General features: G+C 34.2%; 1 protein-coding gene and 1 long non-coding RNA gene across 16 annotated transcripts in view; one reads left to right on the top strand and one right to left on the bottom strand.

Moving 5' to 3' along the window:
* The window catches only part of LOC134253587 (titin-like), a 52,612-nt gene that overhangs the window by 5,219 nt on the left and 27,450 nt on the right, over positions 1-19,943 (top strand). For 3 of the 15 annotated variants that reach the window (XM_062736129.1, XM_062736124.1, XM_062736126.1), the window contains exon 1: positions 11,036-12,970. In XM_062736129.1, coding sequence (XP_062592113.1) covers positions 11,132-12,970 — 1,839 coding nt within the window. In that variant the 5' untranslated portion in view covers positions 11,036-11,131. The other 12 variants (XM_062736130.1, XM_062736139.1, XM_062736128.1 and 9 more) reach the window with 10 other exon arrangements.
* On the bottom strand, positions 86-19,885 carry LOC134253588 (uncharacterized). The gene is made up of 2 exons (XR_009989150.1): positions 19,779-19,885; positions 86-1,643 (listed from the first exon to the last, which is right to left on the bottom strand). It is a non-coding gene; the product is annotated as an uncharacterized LOC134253588 (long non-coding RNA).

Here is a 19,943-nt window from a genome sequence, read left to right as displayed (position 1 = left end):
CTCAAATTCTGATGCATGTCTGCTAGATTCTTCTGTTGTGGGTTAAAAAGAGAGGAGCTTTTTATTTTCTTTTCTTCAAAGGAAATTATACCTAGCTGTCATAAGACCCTGGAATTTTAACTTGTTGACAAACAAAAGGTGAGTGGACAGACTGAACAACTCTCAGGAAAGGGGTGTGTCCTCTGGGGTTGTGACCTAGTTATTCTGTGGCATGATTTGTAGGCTGTCTGCTAAAGGTTTTGAAAGGGATATACATGATTACAGTGATTTGAGTAAGTATTATAACTTTCTTCAGCAGATAGATTGGTAGGTGTGAACTGTAATTATTATGCATTGTGAAAGTAACTTGAGTCAAGAAAATATCATTTTATGTTTAAAAGTGACAGTGAAATATTGATCAAAACTGTTTATGTATAGTTAAACTGTTTTTATTGAGAACCCTAATGTTCTGTGCATTGCTACATTAATATACTCCTAGCTTATATTAATGAGTATAATTGGTAAATGGTACATTAGAAACTGATACTTTGGCTGCAGTTATAATGAAGTGGGTTATTTGGTAATTTTGTAGTTGTTTGCTCAGCATCTGCAGTTAAAATTACATAACCAGCACTGAAAACTTGGCAATGTGGGTCCAAAAATTGGCTTAAGCCAATATTATCAGACTATATTTCATTACCAGGGTGTGATGTTGAAGATTTGCTGTATTTAGCCGTAATACTGGAATATCACAAAAACAGCACATCTCTCAAATGTGACAGACAACTCATGCAGATTTTCAATACATCAAGTGATGTAACCTGTCAAAATATCGGGGTGTTATGTTTATGTGTTACCTGTCTGAGAATAGAACATTATTGTATTAAAAAATACTGGGATACTTATGGAGTTTGTTTGGTCAAAAATTTACAGCATTTCTTGACTTCTGAATATTTTCTACTACATGTAGTTCTTTTGGTCACCATTGGCCACATTTATTTTCAATAGAGAGTGGCAGAACCTTTGACCTTTTTTTTTTTGAGCCACCTGGGTTTGAAATTGAATTCCTTTGCAATATAGATGTTACCTAGGAAGAAGTAATACATACAAAAGATTTCAAACCTTTTTGATCAGCCTCTGTAAAAATGGAGTTGGTCCCAAACCAAAACCCTTTCTTTTTGTTATTTTTTAAAATTCTTCTCATAAAAAAATACTCATGTCAAGGATAAAGAAATTTGTAGATCTCTGATTATGTATAAGGGTATGCTGAAGTAATTATGAGTATCAAAGCATGGAAGACTTGCAAGAGATTACAGTAGAAAATGTACTCATGGAGTACTTTCACATGTCCATATATATACACTGTTTTGCTCTTGAATATATCTTGAAAAAGATAATAGTATCATGTAAACTCTTTTGTCAAAGGATTAAATATAAACTCAAGTAACCCTGGAATATCAGTTTCAGTACAGTATATTCCACTTATCCTTTCTTCTATAACATATGGCGCTAGATAAGCCCAGCTCTCCCTCAAGGTTTCATCACAACATGAGTCAGAATCCATCAATTCCTAGGGAAAATTTTTCTTCCATGATGCATGGCTTCTGTTGTTTTTTTGTGGATTTCATAAACAATCAAACTCAAATTTCTTCACAAATTTTGCACTGTAAGTAAAAAAAAAATCCTTAAATTTTTTTTTTGTTTGAAAATTTTTTTTTCCAAAATACTTTTCAAAATAAGATTTCTATGGAATTTTTTGCTGCAAGTTGGCTGCTGATGTTGAAATTTTTGTACACCCACTGCTGCTAAATTTTCAAATGGTCTGAAGGTAACTTTTGTGTAAAAAATAGCTTTATAAACGAGCTAGGGGAAAAAGATTTGTCTGAATTGATTTAAGATTGCTAACTGTCACCCGTATGGAAGGAAAAGACAGAATATAGACGGATATAGATTACGGAATTAGTGTACTGGTGCACACGAACCAAAATAAACATCATTGTCTAAGAATAACTTAAGCAAAGAGAGTGATTCATGGTAGTTTCCACAATTTGGCAAAGAATGTAACATGAAAGAACCCAAATTCCTCAGAGCTGTTATGCAGATCTTTTAATTAAAAAGAGCATTGTAGGCCATAATGATGAAATAAGTACAGAGCACAAGAATTTGTCAAACTTCATTTTTTAGCAAATTAGCTTTGAGACCAAGGGACTTTATGTTCTTGTAAATATTAAAAGCATGTGTTTGAAGTGCCTTTGTGACAAATTTCTGTTTGAAATTATAAAATGGAAATAAGGGAAAGAAATAGGGTAATGAATAAGAGATTTACGAAAATAAGCTTATTAATGTGTGCAGATGCAGGGTAGAACCTGAAAAAAAGTCGCATGTGGCATAACTACCACTTAATTAAGATTGCTCAGACCAGAAATGGGTTTCTGAGCTGCATTCAGAATTACATAATAGCTAGCCCTTCTAATTTGCTTCCTGCCAGACTGGTTCATTCAAAAAAACATCAATAATATTTAGGCTCATTGAGGAAAAAAAACCCATTGTAACTGTTACAATGAAAAGGACAATACTGTCTGCAAGATGAGAAGCTCACCTGAGTAACTTGACCTACTGGTATAGATGCCTGATGGAATTGTGCAGCCATTGTGCAATAAACTTTTTAATGTTTTCAGCTTTTCGTCTGAATTGGTGAACCACTTTCAACCATCTTTTGATGGAGGGGGATCAGAAATTGGGAGTTTCATGGCCCTAAACCCTTGATCAGAATGGTGGGGCAAAACAAGGCTAAAGCCATCAAAAAACCCATACAGTCTTCAAAACTCTTCCCCTGCTTGAAATATATATTGTTATACTTTTAAAAATTTTTTCCTATACAAATCTGTACAAAAAAGTCTAACATTTCTAATGTTTTCCTGAACGGGCATAAAAAAATCGATGTTGAACTGCTGAGTGAGATGTTGGACCGGTCGATGAAATGTTGGACCGCGTACATCACAGAATGGATGGAGCTTAATCTCATTTTCATTCTTTGGTGTTCAAAAGTGACAAACCTCAGGTTACATCATGGAAGACAGTACAAAATACATGTATGTCAAAAAAATTAAAATGAAAGGTATAACGAAACATTTATTGACTATGTTCTCAGGCAAAATGCATTTTGTTGACCCTCGAACCAAACTGTCTGCCTTCAGCTTAACGGCCTCATTCAGACAGTTTTGTTCTTGGGTCCAACAAAACGCATGTTGCCCTCGAACTCGGTCAGTAAATGTATAGTAATGGCATAAGCATCCTTGATTCACTATATAGTATTCTTACATGAATATGGGATTGGTGGGTGGGGGCCACCATTTGAGAGCTCTGCGTTCATAGTACCTCCTAGAGGCTAGTTTCAAAAACTTAAATGGTAACTTGTTAGAATTTTCCAAGCATTGTTTCATTCAAATAGTTGTCATTAATTTCATTAATTTAGATGTAATTTATGCAATCTGAGTCTCTGACAAGTCGTCAGAATTGTTGATTTTCAAGAATTTCAATATGAATTATTTACAAGAGCCAGTATACAGAGAAAACCATCAAGAGTCAAGCTAGGCTCTGGACATGTACAACACCCAAAGATAATAATGTGTGACTTTCTTTGTGTACATTGAAGTATTGAAAAAGATATACAACAAAGATAGGTTGGACAAGATACCTTAAGATTGCAGACATTAAGTCATTTATCTACAAAAGATATGTATCAGAAGTCTAGATGATTAATAAGTGTTCTCAAAGGTCATTGAACATGCGACGGTTATATTTGACTCGAAATGTGTATTGAAATCTTTTTCAAGCCTGTGAACCACAAATTATTGGCCTTATATATAACAGTATATTACATGTTTGAACTGTTTTGATGGAGAAGAATTCTGAATCTTATCAAGATTATCAGTGAGGTAAGGTATTTATAAGGTATTTATAAGACAGATAATTAATCCTACTTATCTTCTGACAATGGCTAAGTAGTAGATAAAAAAAAAAAAGAATTAGCAATGCAAATGAAATAATTGTTTAAAGAATTTTTAACAATGAAAGATTGCTTTGGTGATAAAAAAAATTTAGGAGAAAGGATGGTGAGCTTATAGTCAGGTATATTTATTTACGTAGTTTGTATTTGGCAAAAAATTATAACTTTGAAAAATGGGTCAACAAATTATGATTTATTGTCAAGAATTTCTTTTTTGATAAATGAATTGGACAATGTTGTTTTAATTAAATCATTCCTAGGAGGTCTCCGTCTTAATTCATGGTGAAAGAAGAAAAATGATGTTCTAATATGCAAGATTTAGATTTTGAAGATGTTGACATAAAAGGTATCCAGAATGGAAGTTTGCTATATTCCTCTATTCAATATCAAATCAAGAAATCTGAAAACCATTGGCAAAAATCTAGTATTCATGATAACTATATTTCTATGGAAATGTGACTTGCTAGTCAATAATTACATCAGTGTATGTGTTGGACTGAGATCAAATTATGAATATGATTATGAATATGATTTTTTTTATCTTGACCACAAGAATAAAAAAAACTCAGGTGTATTATGTCTGCAGGTATTGACAGTTGATTCATTTACACCCAGATTGACCACATATCCTTCAGTGTATGACACAAAATACAGGCAAATACAGGCTTTACTTAACCAATTCTCTTCTTCTTGTCCCATTGTGAGACAGATAGGTGGGATTTTCTGTTTACAAGCTTATGTCTTTTTGCTTTTAACCAAGTTGTTTTCTTCTGTGGAATGTGCGAAGGGTCGAATTGCTGGTTAATGGTTTTTGATTTATTTGGGGACAGGTGAGGAATTTCAGACAGGTACATGTTAATGTATTCCGCATTTTATTTAGTGGAGTTAAATTACAATTATTACACTTTTTTGTCGTTTTTCTAAAGAAGGTGTAGACTTCTCTCGGCAAGTAATCTTTTTTGCTTTATCTCTGTGAATCGGTGTAAAATTAAAAGTAAGAAATGTTTCATAATTTTGTTCAAAAGCGGAGATTTTTATCTGAGCATGTTATGTATGCAGTATGAAAAGATTTGAAAGGTGCGAGTAAGAGGATATAAGTAGCTGGAAAATAGAGCCAGGTTAAAATGGGACAAGTTGATCGTAACTTATTCAGGGGATGTTTGATAAGTATTTATAACATTCAAGTACTTTCTGAAGTATAGTTGGCTATTATGAGGCCCCAGGGTTGACAAAGCAGAATGTATAGAGTTATAAGAAAATTACATGAGTTATTTCTCTGAAATAGGAATAATGGTTATCTGTTATAAAGTTTCATGAATGCCTCTCTTATTTATAAATAAACCGAAGATGCTCCATCATTGTAGGGATAAAAGGAAATAAAGACAGATGACTGGTCAAACTTTTGTGACACATTCTATTAGACAAGATAAATCTTTTACAAATTTAAACTGTTTTTAAAAAAAAATTGATCCAAAGTGGCACAGGAACATGGAATCTCTGCCCACACAAAAATAAACAAACATATGCTGGTGAATTCTTTGATAACTGATCTTTTGATAAAGGGTCTTGTTCCCCCATTTTTCAGTTACATGTGTAATTTGCTAGAGCAGATGGATAAATATGGTTTGTGTCCAATCTAATTTGCTAAAAAGTAGAGAAACATGTTAAAATGCAAGGAATGAATTTTGTCATGTTCACTGAATGGAATTTGAGTTATGTGGTCTTCTGAATTAACCATCCCGCATACCTTTTGGTTGAATGCCACCTTCAGTTTCCCCCATGATGCATTAGAGTGGTGATGTTGATAACTGTTTAACGTCTGCCTGCACAAAATTTTGTTTTCCGATTTTGATCAGCTGAGGTTGAACCACTTCAAAGTACACAAGTGAGTGCTCTTTGTTGCTGCGTCTGTCTGTGTCACGATTTGTAACTGTAAGTACTTTGCCAGTGATTTCTCAGAGATCTTTATGAATGGGAGCTAGACTAGATTTTGATTTGAAAAGAGAAGGCATCATTTTTTTTTTTACGATTTCAGATTACCAGTATTCCAGATGTTTTAGGTTTGATTTAAAATTAAATACAGGGGGAAAAAGCTTTAGCACATGTCAGAAACATTTTTGGAGCTAATTATATATTTTTGGTGAATTTTGACACAATGTAGGTCAGGGAGAGGAAACCAGTTATTTTCTGGCTCTGTTTGTGTTTTGTTATGATTACCAATTATCTGACTGCTTTGAATGATCAGCTTTAAAATTAGTAATATCCCGCCTCATGAAATTGGGCACAACGACAGAATTAGACTCGTGTATAAAATAAATCAGTTATGAAGAATATAAAATCTAGAATTGCTTGAGCAGTGTCGATATAAAATTGACTGAATTATAAGAGAAGTAACATGATTAGATGTATTATGAGTATTGAGAGTTGTGTCGGCAGTTTTTATGAAAGCACTCCCGAAAAACAATTTTGCTGAAGAGGAGAAAGAGAGATATCTGATGAATCATCGTCCTGTCTACAACACTACAGAACAGCAAGTCTGATTCAGATTTTTTTTTATTTATCATTTCAGTTTAGCGGTACATCTTCGACAAATGGTCACGGAGAACCTGTGAATTCCAGTTCCGATTTAAATCCACTCTACGCCCTGTCTATGCAACAAGATAATATGGGAGATACAGAGCCAGTGAACCCTTTATATGATGTGAATTCTGTTCCAGAGGTCCAGAAAGGAGATTTAATGATGTCCTCTGGGTCCTCAAATCCTATGTACGATTTTTTGTCAACCGAGGGAACAAATGGACATGCTAATTCTGATGACTTGTTAGGACTAGACTCCTCCAATCAAAGAGATTTACTCGGAAGTGAGAAAAATCAAGTGAATGGTTCAGTTGAAATGGATGCTGGTGCCAGTAAAAGTGCAGAATTGGATGTGTTTAATGAAAATAACGGACAGAGCAATGATAACCTTGTTGATATGAGTGGAAATATAGAAACAACTCCTGTGGTGGATGAATTCTCGCCCAAAAATGAGGCCATTGAGGACCTAGAACAGGAAAGTGGATCAGTCGAACAGGAAGGTGGGTCAAGCACATCAGGAGAACTGCTAGTGGACAGTGATGTCACAAACACAAGACTTGTTCCTGAGGAGGACCTTCTAGGAGAGACCACTCCAGCAAAGGAGTCTGAGGACCTGCTCGGAGGAGCCATGGAAGCTGATGTTGTGGAGGAAACCACACAGGAAGCTGTAGAACAGGAGGAGCAGCCTGAGGACGAGGTACCAACTGAGGAGGAGCCAGTCAGGACAGAAAATGGGGACCAAACTGAATCTCTTATGGACCAAGGAGGACCGGTATCTGAGGACCTTATCGGAGATTTCTCTCAGAATGCTGAGGTAGTGGAACAAGAAAGGGTTCCGGCAGAGCAAGAAGAAATAGTAGAAGTTCAACAGGAGGCAGTAGAGGAGCAGACAGAGGAGGACACTAGTCCTCCTCAGCCCGAGGAGCCAGTTAGAGAGCCGACTCCAGAACCAGTTAGGGAACCGACTCCAGAACCAGTCAGGGAACCGACTCCAGAACCAGTTAGGGAACCGACTCCAGAACCAGTCAGGGAACCGACTCCAGAGAAATCTGAGGAGCCAGCTGTGGTCGAAGATGTTTCACAACAATTAGTTCAAGGTGAGCCTTTACAAAGATTTGTAATGATGTGAAGCATTCTTGGAACTACTTCTGTTGAAAGGTTCATTTAATCATAATACGAGCCATTATATTTATTATGTAGCATCATTTTTCACTTCTCATTCTATTTCATTAACATGAAGCAGATGGTGTATTAAACATTATGCAATACAAGATATCTCTAAACATTGTAGAAATTTTATTAATTACTCAAAAAAACTTGAATTCTTTCTACATGATTTCTTTGTTAACAATTTGCCGATATTTGTAGATGAGGCAGTGGAAGCAGACGAGAACATGTCCTCACAGACCAAGGATCCTCTGCAGTCAGACAGTCTGGTCCAACCTCTGGTGGAGGAACTGGCCATTACCAGGAGCCCCAGCTCATCCGAGGGCGAAATCGAACAGGTAAAGAGGATTCAGTGTCTGCTAGAATTATGTTTGAGCTTGATTTATGTGTTGTGTTGCCTTTTCTTCTTTGTGGTAAATATGGGCATCTCAAATTAATGTAAATGTATATAATCAACAGTATAAGTATAGGATATCCCATGGTTTTTGGTTGAATATGACTTTTTCATCAAACAAGTTGTGTTTTCTATCCCTGAACATTGATTAGGGGATAGAAAACATCAGCTGGATAAAAATCATATCCTACTTCAAAACATGGGATGTTCTTTTTATCACATATTTTATTCTCCTATAAAGTATACTTGTAGTTGTCACATATTTCAAAAAGTTTTTTATCATGTGACTTAATCAATTTCAAGCACAAACAGTTGCGACATAGCCGTTCCTATAAAAATGATATATGTGCTATACATGTTTATACAATAGATAAAGGAGTAAATATGTGATAAATTGAGATATACCTTTGATCATTATACATTTACACTAATTTGAAATGCAAGTGTTGAGTAAGATTGTTGGAACTCTTCAAAAACCATTTTTGCTTATCATTCTAGTTCTAAATATAAATTGTCTTAGAGATGTTTAAGTTTCATAAAATACACATCCAATACATGGTCCTGGTAGGTGGGAACATCAACAGCAGATGTTATACACATTGTAGATTGTAGATAAAATGCAACGGAAGATTTCCTGTTTGTCTTGGCATCTCGGCCATTTACTAGTTGCCATACAGTACAAGTGTTTTGATAGATGTCCTCATTTTGTCCCCCTTTACTACACATTTAGAAGAGCTTGGCCTCGACAGGGTGACACAGGTGCTTGTTTACAAAAGCTCGTCTGTAAACATTTTGTGTTGATAGCTAGTACTTGAGTCACATTTTAATTACGTGGTGTTTAAAATGTTTGTTGTTATACTGGTATATGAATAAAAAGGATACTTGAAATCCTGGCACAAGAGGGTAAAAACTAGATATAAAACTGTAGAAGCATTTAGAGCCTTATTTCATTGTTAGAGCAACTGCATGAATATTTAGTGCTTGGTTTATATGTTGTTAAGAAGGATTTAAGAGTTATTTCCCTTGAAGTATCTTTCACTATTCATTTTAACAGATGTGTTTAGATATGTGTCAGTAGTTTCCTTGAAGAAAAATTTCATCGTTTATATTATACATTTAAAACAAGTCTGGGTCTTGATCTAAATCAGCATTTAATTTTGTCTTATTAATGTAAAATTGATAGGGAAAAAGCCTATTTTTTCTGACACGGATTTTATGCTTTCAAAATTACTTGCAAGTAAATATTTTTTACTACTAGTAGATAAATATGACATACCATTTTCTCAAAATCTTGAAAGAACTATAAATTTTGTAAAATTTGGCTCAATGTAAAAACCAAGAAGAAAGCTATAAAAGTTTGTAAAGAAATTCATTGTTTTAGCAGAAATCATTTGATACAAAACTTTATACATGTATACTCATGGAAATATTATTTTGATTAAAAAAATGTTAAAGTTGATCAACATTCCTAGCTAATATATCACAGAGTCATCTATATTGAAAACCATCAGTAAAATACATCAACTTGTTATGTATGTCTTATCATGGTGATACATGTATTGAGTTTGTACAAAGTATACTTTGTCCCATAAGAATTAATAGATAAGGAATTAATATAAAGGGCAAAATATGCACCAGGCTGCACTTCCGGAGCAATTAATAATGCAGTAATTAATGAGAATGAGAAGACTGTATACACGATATGGAGGCAATCTTGATCCCCTTATAGACCGGAGGCTGTGAGCGAAGTCATTGATTGTCAAGTTTACCTGTTATCCTAATCAAGGTGAGACCGTTAGGAAAGGCTTCCTAACGAAGAAATTAAACATTACGTGGATAATTCTGATTAAGAGGATCAACTTGTGTGTGACAGTGAATAATTCCTTATATAGGGATTTTATGGACCCACAGTGAATTAGTAAATGGCTAAAAATAGAAGGACAGGTATATAATGGAAGAAAAAGAAATTCTGGAAAATGTCAGAGGCAAAAAAATCAATGGTCGTGGTCTAAGCTGATAAGGACTATCTGACACATGGTCAAGGTTCACAATGACAGCTCCCTGTAGCTGTTATATAGAAAATCTGAAGGGTAAAAACCTTGATTTCTACAGGCATCCCTAGGCTCAGGTGTGAATATTTAGTTGCAATAAACTGAACTAAGACTTATTTTATGATATTCATACCATAATAAAAGTGAAATGGACCATGACCATTAAGTGATGTATTCATGAGGGGGTTTTGTTACTATATATGCAGGTGTCAATGCATGAAAAGGCTGACTAAGTAATCAGGGCGACTAACACGAGAGACAAGTCGTAATATGTGAACCCTGTGGCATACCTGTACCATGTTAATAATGGAAGACAGACAAATGACACACCTGTATGGAGGAAATGTGGACAACAGATCTTTTTTTATGGTGTTTGGTCCGAAATAAATGAACATAAGTCAAACATCAGTCGAATGTCAAGTGTTTAAGAGCCCACATACAACGATGCACTTTTTTTTCCATAGGAAGTTATTTCAAGTGGTTTTACATTACTGACTGGGACTATAGAAGCACTTGCTTGATCGTTTGGCAGATTCTTTGGGGAAATTAGATGAATGTGTAATAAATTTTGTTAAAGCTCACTAAATTATTTATTTGACCATATAAGGTCTACTTGGAGGGGAGCCAAAGAACAGATACCTTTAAGATCAAACCTTTGTTTTTACCTACTATGTATATTTGCTGAACTTTAATGACTGGAATTGAATGCCTGTGTGAGAAAATTCTTGCTCTAAATATTTTTAAAAGATAGCCACAGAAATATTTTCCATACATCAAGGATTGTAGCCTGATCCCTCTTTGAGACATTGTGTTCTAGGTGTATATATACGACAAGAATGCATCATTCTACCGCTTTAGCCACTGTGGATCTTTAATTCAACTCATGTCTTGACTGGGATTTAAAAAAAAACTGCAACAAACACACATGTGCGATTGTTGACCTGTTAGACGAAAATGGAGGAAGGAAAAAGCAATTCAGAGATTGGCACCAATGGTGTCAGCAGTGAAAATGGACACACTTCCACCTATAAAATGGAAATAGGAATTGCAAAGCTTGACACTTCCTATTTAGAGAACCACATGCAGTGTGCCAGAGTTGTACAGAATCCTACATTCCAGGAATCTTTATCTGGTAGGGAGGACTTGTTTAATCTATCCAAAGAAGATGGGGGTGTTTCCCCACGGTACCCAAACGACGAATATGAAGAGATAGGTAATGTGCAGAAGGGAGATAACTCTTCAGAGGACATGGATAGAAGCCGGAGTCTAAGTTCTGAGGATGTGTTTGCGTCTGGTGATTTTGATGACTACTTGGACCCGATTTGTTCACCTATTAAGTCTGTCAATAATGATGATTCTGAATCTGGGGCTCCCACCACTTTGAATGTTAATGATCCACCCATCATCATTACCACCACTCATGAGTACGAAGATTTATCGCCTGTTAGTCCAAAAGAAGTCTGTAAAAGTTACACCAGCCTCAGTCTCAGTACACCCAATCAAAGTACTGTGAGTGACAATACTGATGCCAAAGAGACAAATATTTATGATAACTGTGATATTTATGAAAACGACGCACATACACCAAAGATAACCACAATTAGACATAGTGAGGACCAAAAAGGAAATGTAGAGTGGAAAGATGGAGGAATGAGTGAGCTTGCAAATGAATCTGAAATGGACTTTTTATCTGACAAAGTTGAAGAAGATACGCAGGATAATTTCTCTATTAGAAGTATTCAAGGATCAGTTGCATACTTGGGTGACGTTTCTGGTGAGGGTTTTGATGAAAGTCGAAATATAGATGAAATTGAGGATGATATTGATGATGATTCTAATTCAGACAATCAAGGTGAATTCGATTTCACCTCACCAGAGCAGCAAGACCAAGTTGAAGATGAGTTGGATAGGTATGTACCCATGGAGAAAGTGGGCAGAAACTTCAATGCACTAGAAAAGGATGAAAAAGCTGCAGCAAAATTTGAAGACAATTTAAAGGACGACAGTTCAGTGCTGAGTATACAAGGATCAGTGTCTTATTTGGATGATAGTGTATCTTGTTTCACAGAAAATGTAGATGAGCAGCCCAGTGGGATGAATGAGACTGTAAATGAATTTGAATCTGAAGAAATTCTGTCCAAGGAGGCAGAAGATGATAGGGAGAACAGTTGTTCTACAGGCAGCATACAAGGGTCAGTGGATTACTTAGACGATGATATTTCCTGTGATGCTGTAGATGAGAGTAGAAATGTCGATGAAATTGAGGACAATGAAGATGATTTGGAAGCAAGTGATTCAAAGAATCAAGGCAAATTAGACTTCAGCGCATTGGAGGAAAGGAATAATCAATCTCAGGATGAATTTAATAGTTATGAATATGTAAGAAACGATGATGATAGCTTAAGCACATCTGAATTGGACAATAAAAGTGAAGACAACTTGAGGGATAACTGCTCTGTGATAAGTGTCCAAGGATCTGTGTCGTATTTAGATGATAATGTGTCTTGTTTCACAGACGATCTTTTAAGTGTTGGTAAAAGTGATTACGAATCTGATGAAAACATTACAGAACCTCCCAAGACAAAATTCATGAAAGAAAAGCAGAACTTTGATAAATTTTCTAGAGATGCTGATCTTGGTCATAGAAAAAGTACCACAGACTCAGATTTAGATCAAATTCCATCAAACTTGGTCAAAAGGCTTTCTCAACAGTTTTCTAAGTCAGTGGGGGACTTGAGATATGTGCCATTTTCTTTTACTTCAAGAAGAACTTCTTTACCAAAAACATATAAGGTAATAAATGTTGGTGTCACAAGTGTGGGTTGCACACAGCAGTTGAATATTGAAGTATCTCCCCCCCCCCATCTCTTTTTTCCCCTTCCTGATTTACATTTCATCTACATCATCATTAGAGAAACATACATGTACAGTACAGGCAACGCGGATCCCGTATTTCCCGCGTCCCCGCCGCGGTATAATCATAACGCCGTATTTGGCCAGGTAGACAGGTAAACCGCGTTCTCTCCGCGGGAAAATCATCACTTACCTGTCCCCGCCGCGGTTAAATCATCGATCATTTACTGACAATTAGTATCGTAAACAAACGGGAGTTATCTCCCTGAATTGTAATTTGCGAATTTTCCCTGTAACAAAAAAAATCAAAAACAAACAAACAAACAAACAAAAAAAAAACGTGTGTTTATTAATAAATTTTGCTATGAATAGAATTTAAACTAAGAAAAAATAAGTTTATTTTTGTTTCTAAAATTACATGTCAATCTTTGAAATTGAATAGAAAATTTTATTAAATTGTTACGTCTTTGCAATTGGTTAATTATTTTGTGTTACAGTACAGGCCGTTTATTATCATAGCTTATTTGTCAGGCCAAAACTTTATAATAACCGACTATGATAATAACCATGGACAGCTGAAATTCATCCCGGAGGTCTGACATGAGCACCAAGTAACATGTCTGCCGTTTTTACATCATTGCATGTCTTATGAATAAGTGTTGTTACTTGTCATATCATATTTGTAGGTTTATTTGAAATAAAAGTTAACTAGCATAAAATATTGCATTATTTACTTACTATTTTAACATTTTGTATGAATTAATTCGCTTTCATGAAGCTTCATTATCTCCGAATTCAATCTTCTAGTTGCCTTGGCATCCATCTTGTTTATTTTCATTTTGATCTACTTTCACTTTTAACGAAATGATTAATTCATTCTACCAATGTTTCAATTTATTTTAAAGGTCGTATATCTGATAAAAAACGCAACAAAAGAGATTATATATATTCAAATGGTTTATTTCATTTATTCATAATCGGACAGTTTTATAAGTGTGATTAATTATGAACATTGATCTGCCAACAAGAAATTATTAAGCTTGAGTTAATTGACACTAAATTTAGATTCAACACATTTTTGGGAAAACACATTTATTTATTTATTATCAATGTACAACTCAACGTAAACAAAAAAAGAAAATGATTGAGAATGGTGTCCTGCTGTTGTGTAATGTAAACAAACTTCGAGTCATCGCTCAGGTAAGTTCACTGGAGTGTGACTAATCCCCCTCAGCCAAGCCATTGTGTTTAGATAAGCGACAGTGCATGGGCCACAGGTGTTGACAGCCGTTATCTTTTGTTTTGTTAATTGTCTCAAGAGTGAAAAGGTGTGAAAACAACCATTACGGACGAAAAATTTTCTATTATAGTAACCGAAGTATGCACTTTTACCTATGATAATAACGTAAGAAATTAACATTGAATTATTAAGAAATGGTTTTGTGTTTTAAATATCTATGATAAAAAACGGCCTATGATATTAAACCGGTGTTATAATAAGCGGCCTGTACTGTATTAAGAATCTATCAAGAAACAAAATTAAATACTAGAAATTTTAATTAGTTTTTTTTTAATCTTCATATTATATGCAAACTGTAATAAATGTTGAACTCGGACTGTTTAAGTTTCTATGAACGATTTTCAGCATTCATTTGAAAAAAAAAAAGATGTACTTCTTTTAAAAAATGTACATCTTCATATTGTTTATTAATTAATTTCGATTTATTGTATATAAAATGTACAGGCTTTTTCTTAAAGTGTCAAATTACTGGAAAACATCCGATGACGAGCATTTGCAGTTACATGTAGTGGGCATGTGAACTTAAATTTTCTTTATCCAAGATATCAAGAAAAAGTTCTATTCTTCTTTATTTCTCATCGTTTATGTTCTGTTCCCAAATTAAGTTAATTTAATTAATTAATTTTCTTTAATGTATTTCCCTCTTTTATATAAATGTGCAGGCATTTTTCTCAAATTGTCAAATGACCGGAAAGCATTCGATGACGAGAGTTAACTTTGAGCACGTGAACTTTATACAAGAGATCAAGAAAAAATATCGTTTTTCACTTTCACATTAACATGTTTTACTTTCTAATACAATGTCTTTCTTTTAAATTTTAATATTTCTCGATTTTCGTGTTCAATAGATAAGATAGGATGTGCAGGTGTAATGATAAACTTCACAGACGAAATTATAGTTTATATTAATGAATATTCAATGCAAAAATTCAAATATTTTTGTTTTCTTTGACAAATTCTGTTTCTTTGTGTATTAAGTATTAGCCGCGATCATTTCCTGTGTATAGGGATTAGCAGTGCCTGAGCAGGAAACGACATGCCCTGGGGGTTTCACACCTGTCATTTAGTATACCTTGGGTAACGCTCGCTGGATGTGCACATCGTTGTCTAACACATTTGATTCATTGTTTTATTATTATTTCATCGATATCATTTTCAGATGCGATATTAGCCTTCGAATTTATGTCATATTATTGTTGCTTTTTTAAACGGAGTGTATAAAAAGAATTAAAGTATAAAAAAAAAACTTTTAAAACAAATCAATGAAGTATTTGATATTAATTAAATCAAATAATGATCCATTACTATGTTATTTCGTGTCTGTTTATATCTGTACCAGTTAGATGATTGAGAGGGAGAGAGAGAGAGAGAGAAGAAAAATATCACAATATTAAGGCACGCGTATGATCGTTTTTCCTCCTATTTTGATCAGTATATCAATTTCTTAAGTCTAGCAAATAAAACTCCCGCTGATTTATCAGTTTATTGACCATTTGTCGAATTTGTCTAAGTTTTATTGTCATTTATCGGGAGACTTGTTTATGATCCACTTTCTTCTTTCGTTTAGCATATGTACATGACATGTAATTTGAATTACTTCCCTTTTTGTCGCCAGATTACAACGACAGATTTTGGTGGTAAGATAAAATGTATTTTTGTTATAAAATTTGATTACGAAAAACACAGTATATTAAAATTGTCGAATTATTGAAAATATTTTTTTGAAACAAAAAATTTAAAAAAGGATTCTGTCTGCAACAAAAACATTCTTTATTTCATGCATTTCAATTCATGAGCTACACATGAAAAAAAACCCGGCTTCGTTTTACAATGTCGTAGGAAAACGCATACAGGTAATACACTCAGGTAACATCCTGTGTATATAGGTAGTATGTACACTAGACAGCGTCGTTCCCTCGGGGCTTCTCATCCGCTTCGAGTAAGCTCCACTCCACACCTAACTTACCTGAGGAAAACCGAACGGTTACACAGACATCTGAAAACTTGAAGCATGGCAACTTGCTAATTAAAATAAGTTAACTTCTGTGTTGTGTGTTCAAATATTTTAAGGGCCCATATTTGTGTTTGTGTTTTATTTGAACCGCAGAAATCTGAAATTTGTTTATGTTCATAAAAATGATTTTAGTATAATTTTCGAAAAGAGCAGAAAATAGAAATACATTCAAATACTAGCTATATATAAAATTATTGATATTCTGAATAGAAATACCTGTGATTATTTTATTAACAAGAACCCCCCCCCCCCCAAAAAAAAAATTTGTCGATATTTAGTTCATAGTCTTACAGTGTAGCGCATAATAATGGAGCAACGATATTCCTACACTTAGGCGTGTTTTGTTAAAATTTAATTGTAATTATGTATCACTATCTATCATCGTTTTTCATGCTTTTATTTATAACAGACATGTATACAGAAGTAACGGTACTTTTCTAAATGAAACCAAATGACTGATATAATCTCGCAGATAAATAAACACATAGCTACATGTAGCTAACTTCAACTGCACGGGCTATTTTATTAAACAATTTGATAAAACTTAAAAATGAATTTTTAAAGAATCCATGTAATGTTATAAATCTATTAATATTAATGTGGTCGTATTCCTCCCCCCCCCCCCTCTCATTTCCACATGATTAAAAATCGACAATGCTTTACAGGTAAGAACATCTAAGCTGAAGAATAACGGTAGCGGGCCCCGCCGCGGTGTAAACACGGTCTCAGGTAGCACCGCGATCAAAACCCGCGACGGTGTAACGCGGAAAGGATTAATACACCGCGGAGGGGACGCGGTCTAATACGGGATCCGCGTTGCCTGTACTGTATGTGTGCACTTGCTAAGACAGTAGTACATGTAGTAGCTTATTACAAAAAAATCGGTTTACCAATTTTTTTTTTGGGTAGAATGCATTGTGTTGGCTGCATGTTGTATGTTTTGTTTTGTTGTCATTTTGCATGTACATAGGTGACCTTCAAGTCTTCCACATACCTAGTCTTTTCTCCCTCTCCCAACTCTGTGCAAGGGAGAGAATTTACATATGAGACAAATCTAGTGAGTATGGAATGATATGCATGCTGATATTACACTCTAATGCTAGAAAACTCGTATTAAATGGAAATCATTTACGCATTATAACAAATTAACTCTTCGTATATAAAAAAAAAAAGCTTCAATTTGGACAGGAAAGTATTATCTTCAGGCTTTTTTCCTCTCTTTTTAAGGAAAACAAAGCTTCTTAACAAATAAGCTAGAACAATTTTATACTTTTTTATATAATTGCTTTTTAAAAAATCTGACAATTGTTTAGACGTTGTAAAGAAAGTTGAGTTCTGCATTGTTCAAGTATTAGGAGATTAAGTGACTTTTCCTACAGCCAAGTACCAATTAATTAGATTACTCCATAACTGCTATTTGTCTGTAAATCACCATAACATGGATTAAACTTTAAAGAACTAAACTGTCCAGCAGTAAAAACAGTTTCTTTGAGGAGCATGTTGAAATGCCTTTATGATTTATTGACTGTTAGTTTTGCCACGTAATTAAATCAATTTTTCTTTATTTACATGAACCAAAGCATGCAATATTAATTTTATTTGGGAATTACTTGATTATTGACCATAGGGGTACCTTGTGTACGTGTACAATGTTAGTGGCTTTAGGATTTTTTGTGGCTTATACTGCTCAGAATGTAAGTAAAATAAAAATCCGGCGTATTTATGACTTGTAGAATGATTGGAATTTGACGGGAAAAAGCTTTTTTACTCCTACGTGAAATAAGTGTCTTACTTACTACTAAAGTCCCTATTACTGTTATAGCACAAGTTACAATTATATCTTTGTCACATATCTCTTTCACTGACAAATGTAGCTATGTGTATTCAGTGATATCTATCTTATACTTCAACTCTCACAAGTTTTTAGCACCATAATAGCACTGATATCTATATGACTATGTAAGTGTTACACAGAAAGCTGTGATTAGGGCTGTCACGGGTACCCGAAATGACCCAGAACCGCGGAACAATTAATTCGGGTCGGGTATGGTTCCGTTTTTCCGGAATTCGGTTCGGTTCCGATTTGTATAGTAGAGTAGGTTTTACTATAAAAATGGCGTCAAAAACGAGAGATTTGTTAGTACATTACCATTATAAGGTGATTTAAATAATTTGGTACCATTGTTTTCTAGTCAGGAAACAACTTTAAACTTCTTATAATGTTGCTATTTCTAAGATTAAATGAAAATATTCTTTTTGTTGTTGAAAATAATACAAATCATGAGCTTTTATTCCATAACCTACCCGAACCGAAAAACCCGAAACCGAACCTTAAAAAATCAGAACCGAACCAACCCGAAAAATTTTGGAACCGTGACAGCCCTAGCTGTGATATATAACTATAAACCTTGCAGTGATATCTATTACATGTATTAAATTTGCTGATGATACATGTGACTACATTTGTCAGTTGTCAGAGATATCTGTGACTTCAAACATTTGAAGGTAATACATGTGTATATCTGATAGTATCTGTGATTGCATTTATTTGTGAATGTGATTAGTATTCTTCTATGATATTTTTGAATACATGTATCTGTGATATCTGAAAACAAAAGTACCAGTCATTGTCTTAACCTACATGTGTGATATCTGTAAAAACAGATTTCTGATATCTGTGACTACATGTATCACTTACTGTAAACGTATTACATTTGGCGGTGTATTCTTTTTAGCGCTTTTGGTGGAAGGATACTAATTCAAGTACGTCGTTAAATGTCTTAAACAATGATACATAAATAAGAATATCAAGAAATGCACTTAATCAAATCTATGCTAACTTGTTTAAAAACCACTTTCCGCTAAATATAATACATGCTAAATATAATACATTTACAGTATATCTGTTAGTACAGGTATCTGATATCACATTAGGCTCTGTCCACAAGTTCCTTTGTCTGATATCTGTGACTTCAGGTATCAGTGATATCTCTCTTTGACTACATGTATCAATAATATTTATAATATACATTAATCATTGATACATCTTTTACAGATGTAAGTGATATCTGTGAATACATTTTGTTTCAGATACAGGTACGTGTATGGTCAAAATTCATAGAGATCTATGTCTAACTCTCAAAACTTTGACATTGTCTGTCAAAGACTCACTGCCCTCCAGCTCAGAGCTACCTACATATTAGTACATCTTTATGCTTAAAAATTAAAAATCTTATTATCTGAGGCATTAAATTTTAATCAAGCAAAATAATTGTACTCGTATTATTGCAGCCAAAATTTACCCTTACACATAACCAACAAAGGCTTAATAACAGGACACAAATGCTTTACAACAAAATTAACAGGCAAAAAAAAAAAATCAAATCATAATAGTTATCTTTGATAAACATTTATATGTGCATACAAAGTCATACCTATTAATTATGTTGCTGGTTATCTTTCAGTAGAGTTCTTTCCCCTTTTCGCTAGAAATTCTGGTATTATTAGAGCAGGTACTTGTTATTCTAACAAACAACTGTTATGTCATCTGTGTTAATATTCTGGCAAAGGTACCAAAGAGGAGGGCATCTCAAAAGAAA

This window comes from Saccostrea cucullata, unplaced genomic scaffold (assembly GCF_032062105.1).
Source record: "Saccostrea cucullata isolate Sc308-1 unplaced genomic scaffold, CSIRO_AGI_Scuc_v1 ctg110, whole genome shotgun sequence".
In the NCBI taxonomy this organism is placed as follows: Eukaryota; Metazoa; Mollusca; class Bivalvia; order Ostreida; family Ostreidae; genus Saccostrea; species Saccostrea cuccullata.
The sequence above is the reverse complement of the archived record's forward strand: the minus strand, read 5'-3'. Positions and strand labels throughout refer to the sequence as shown.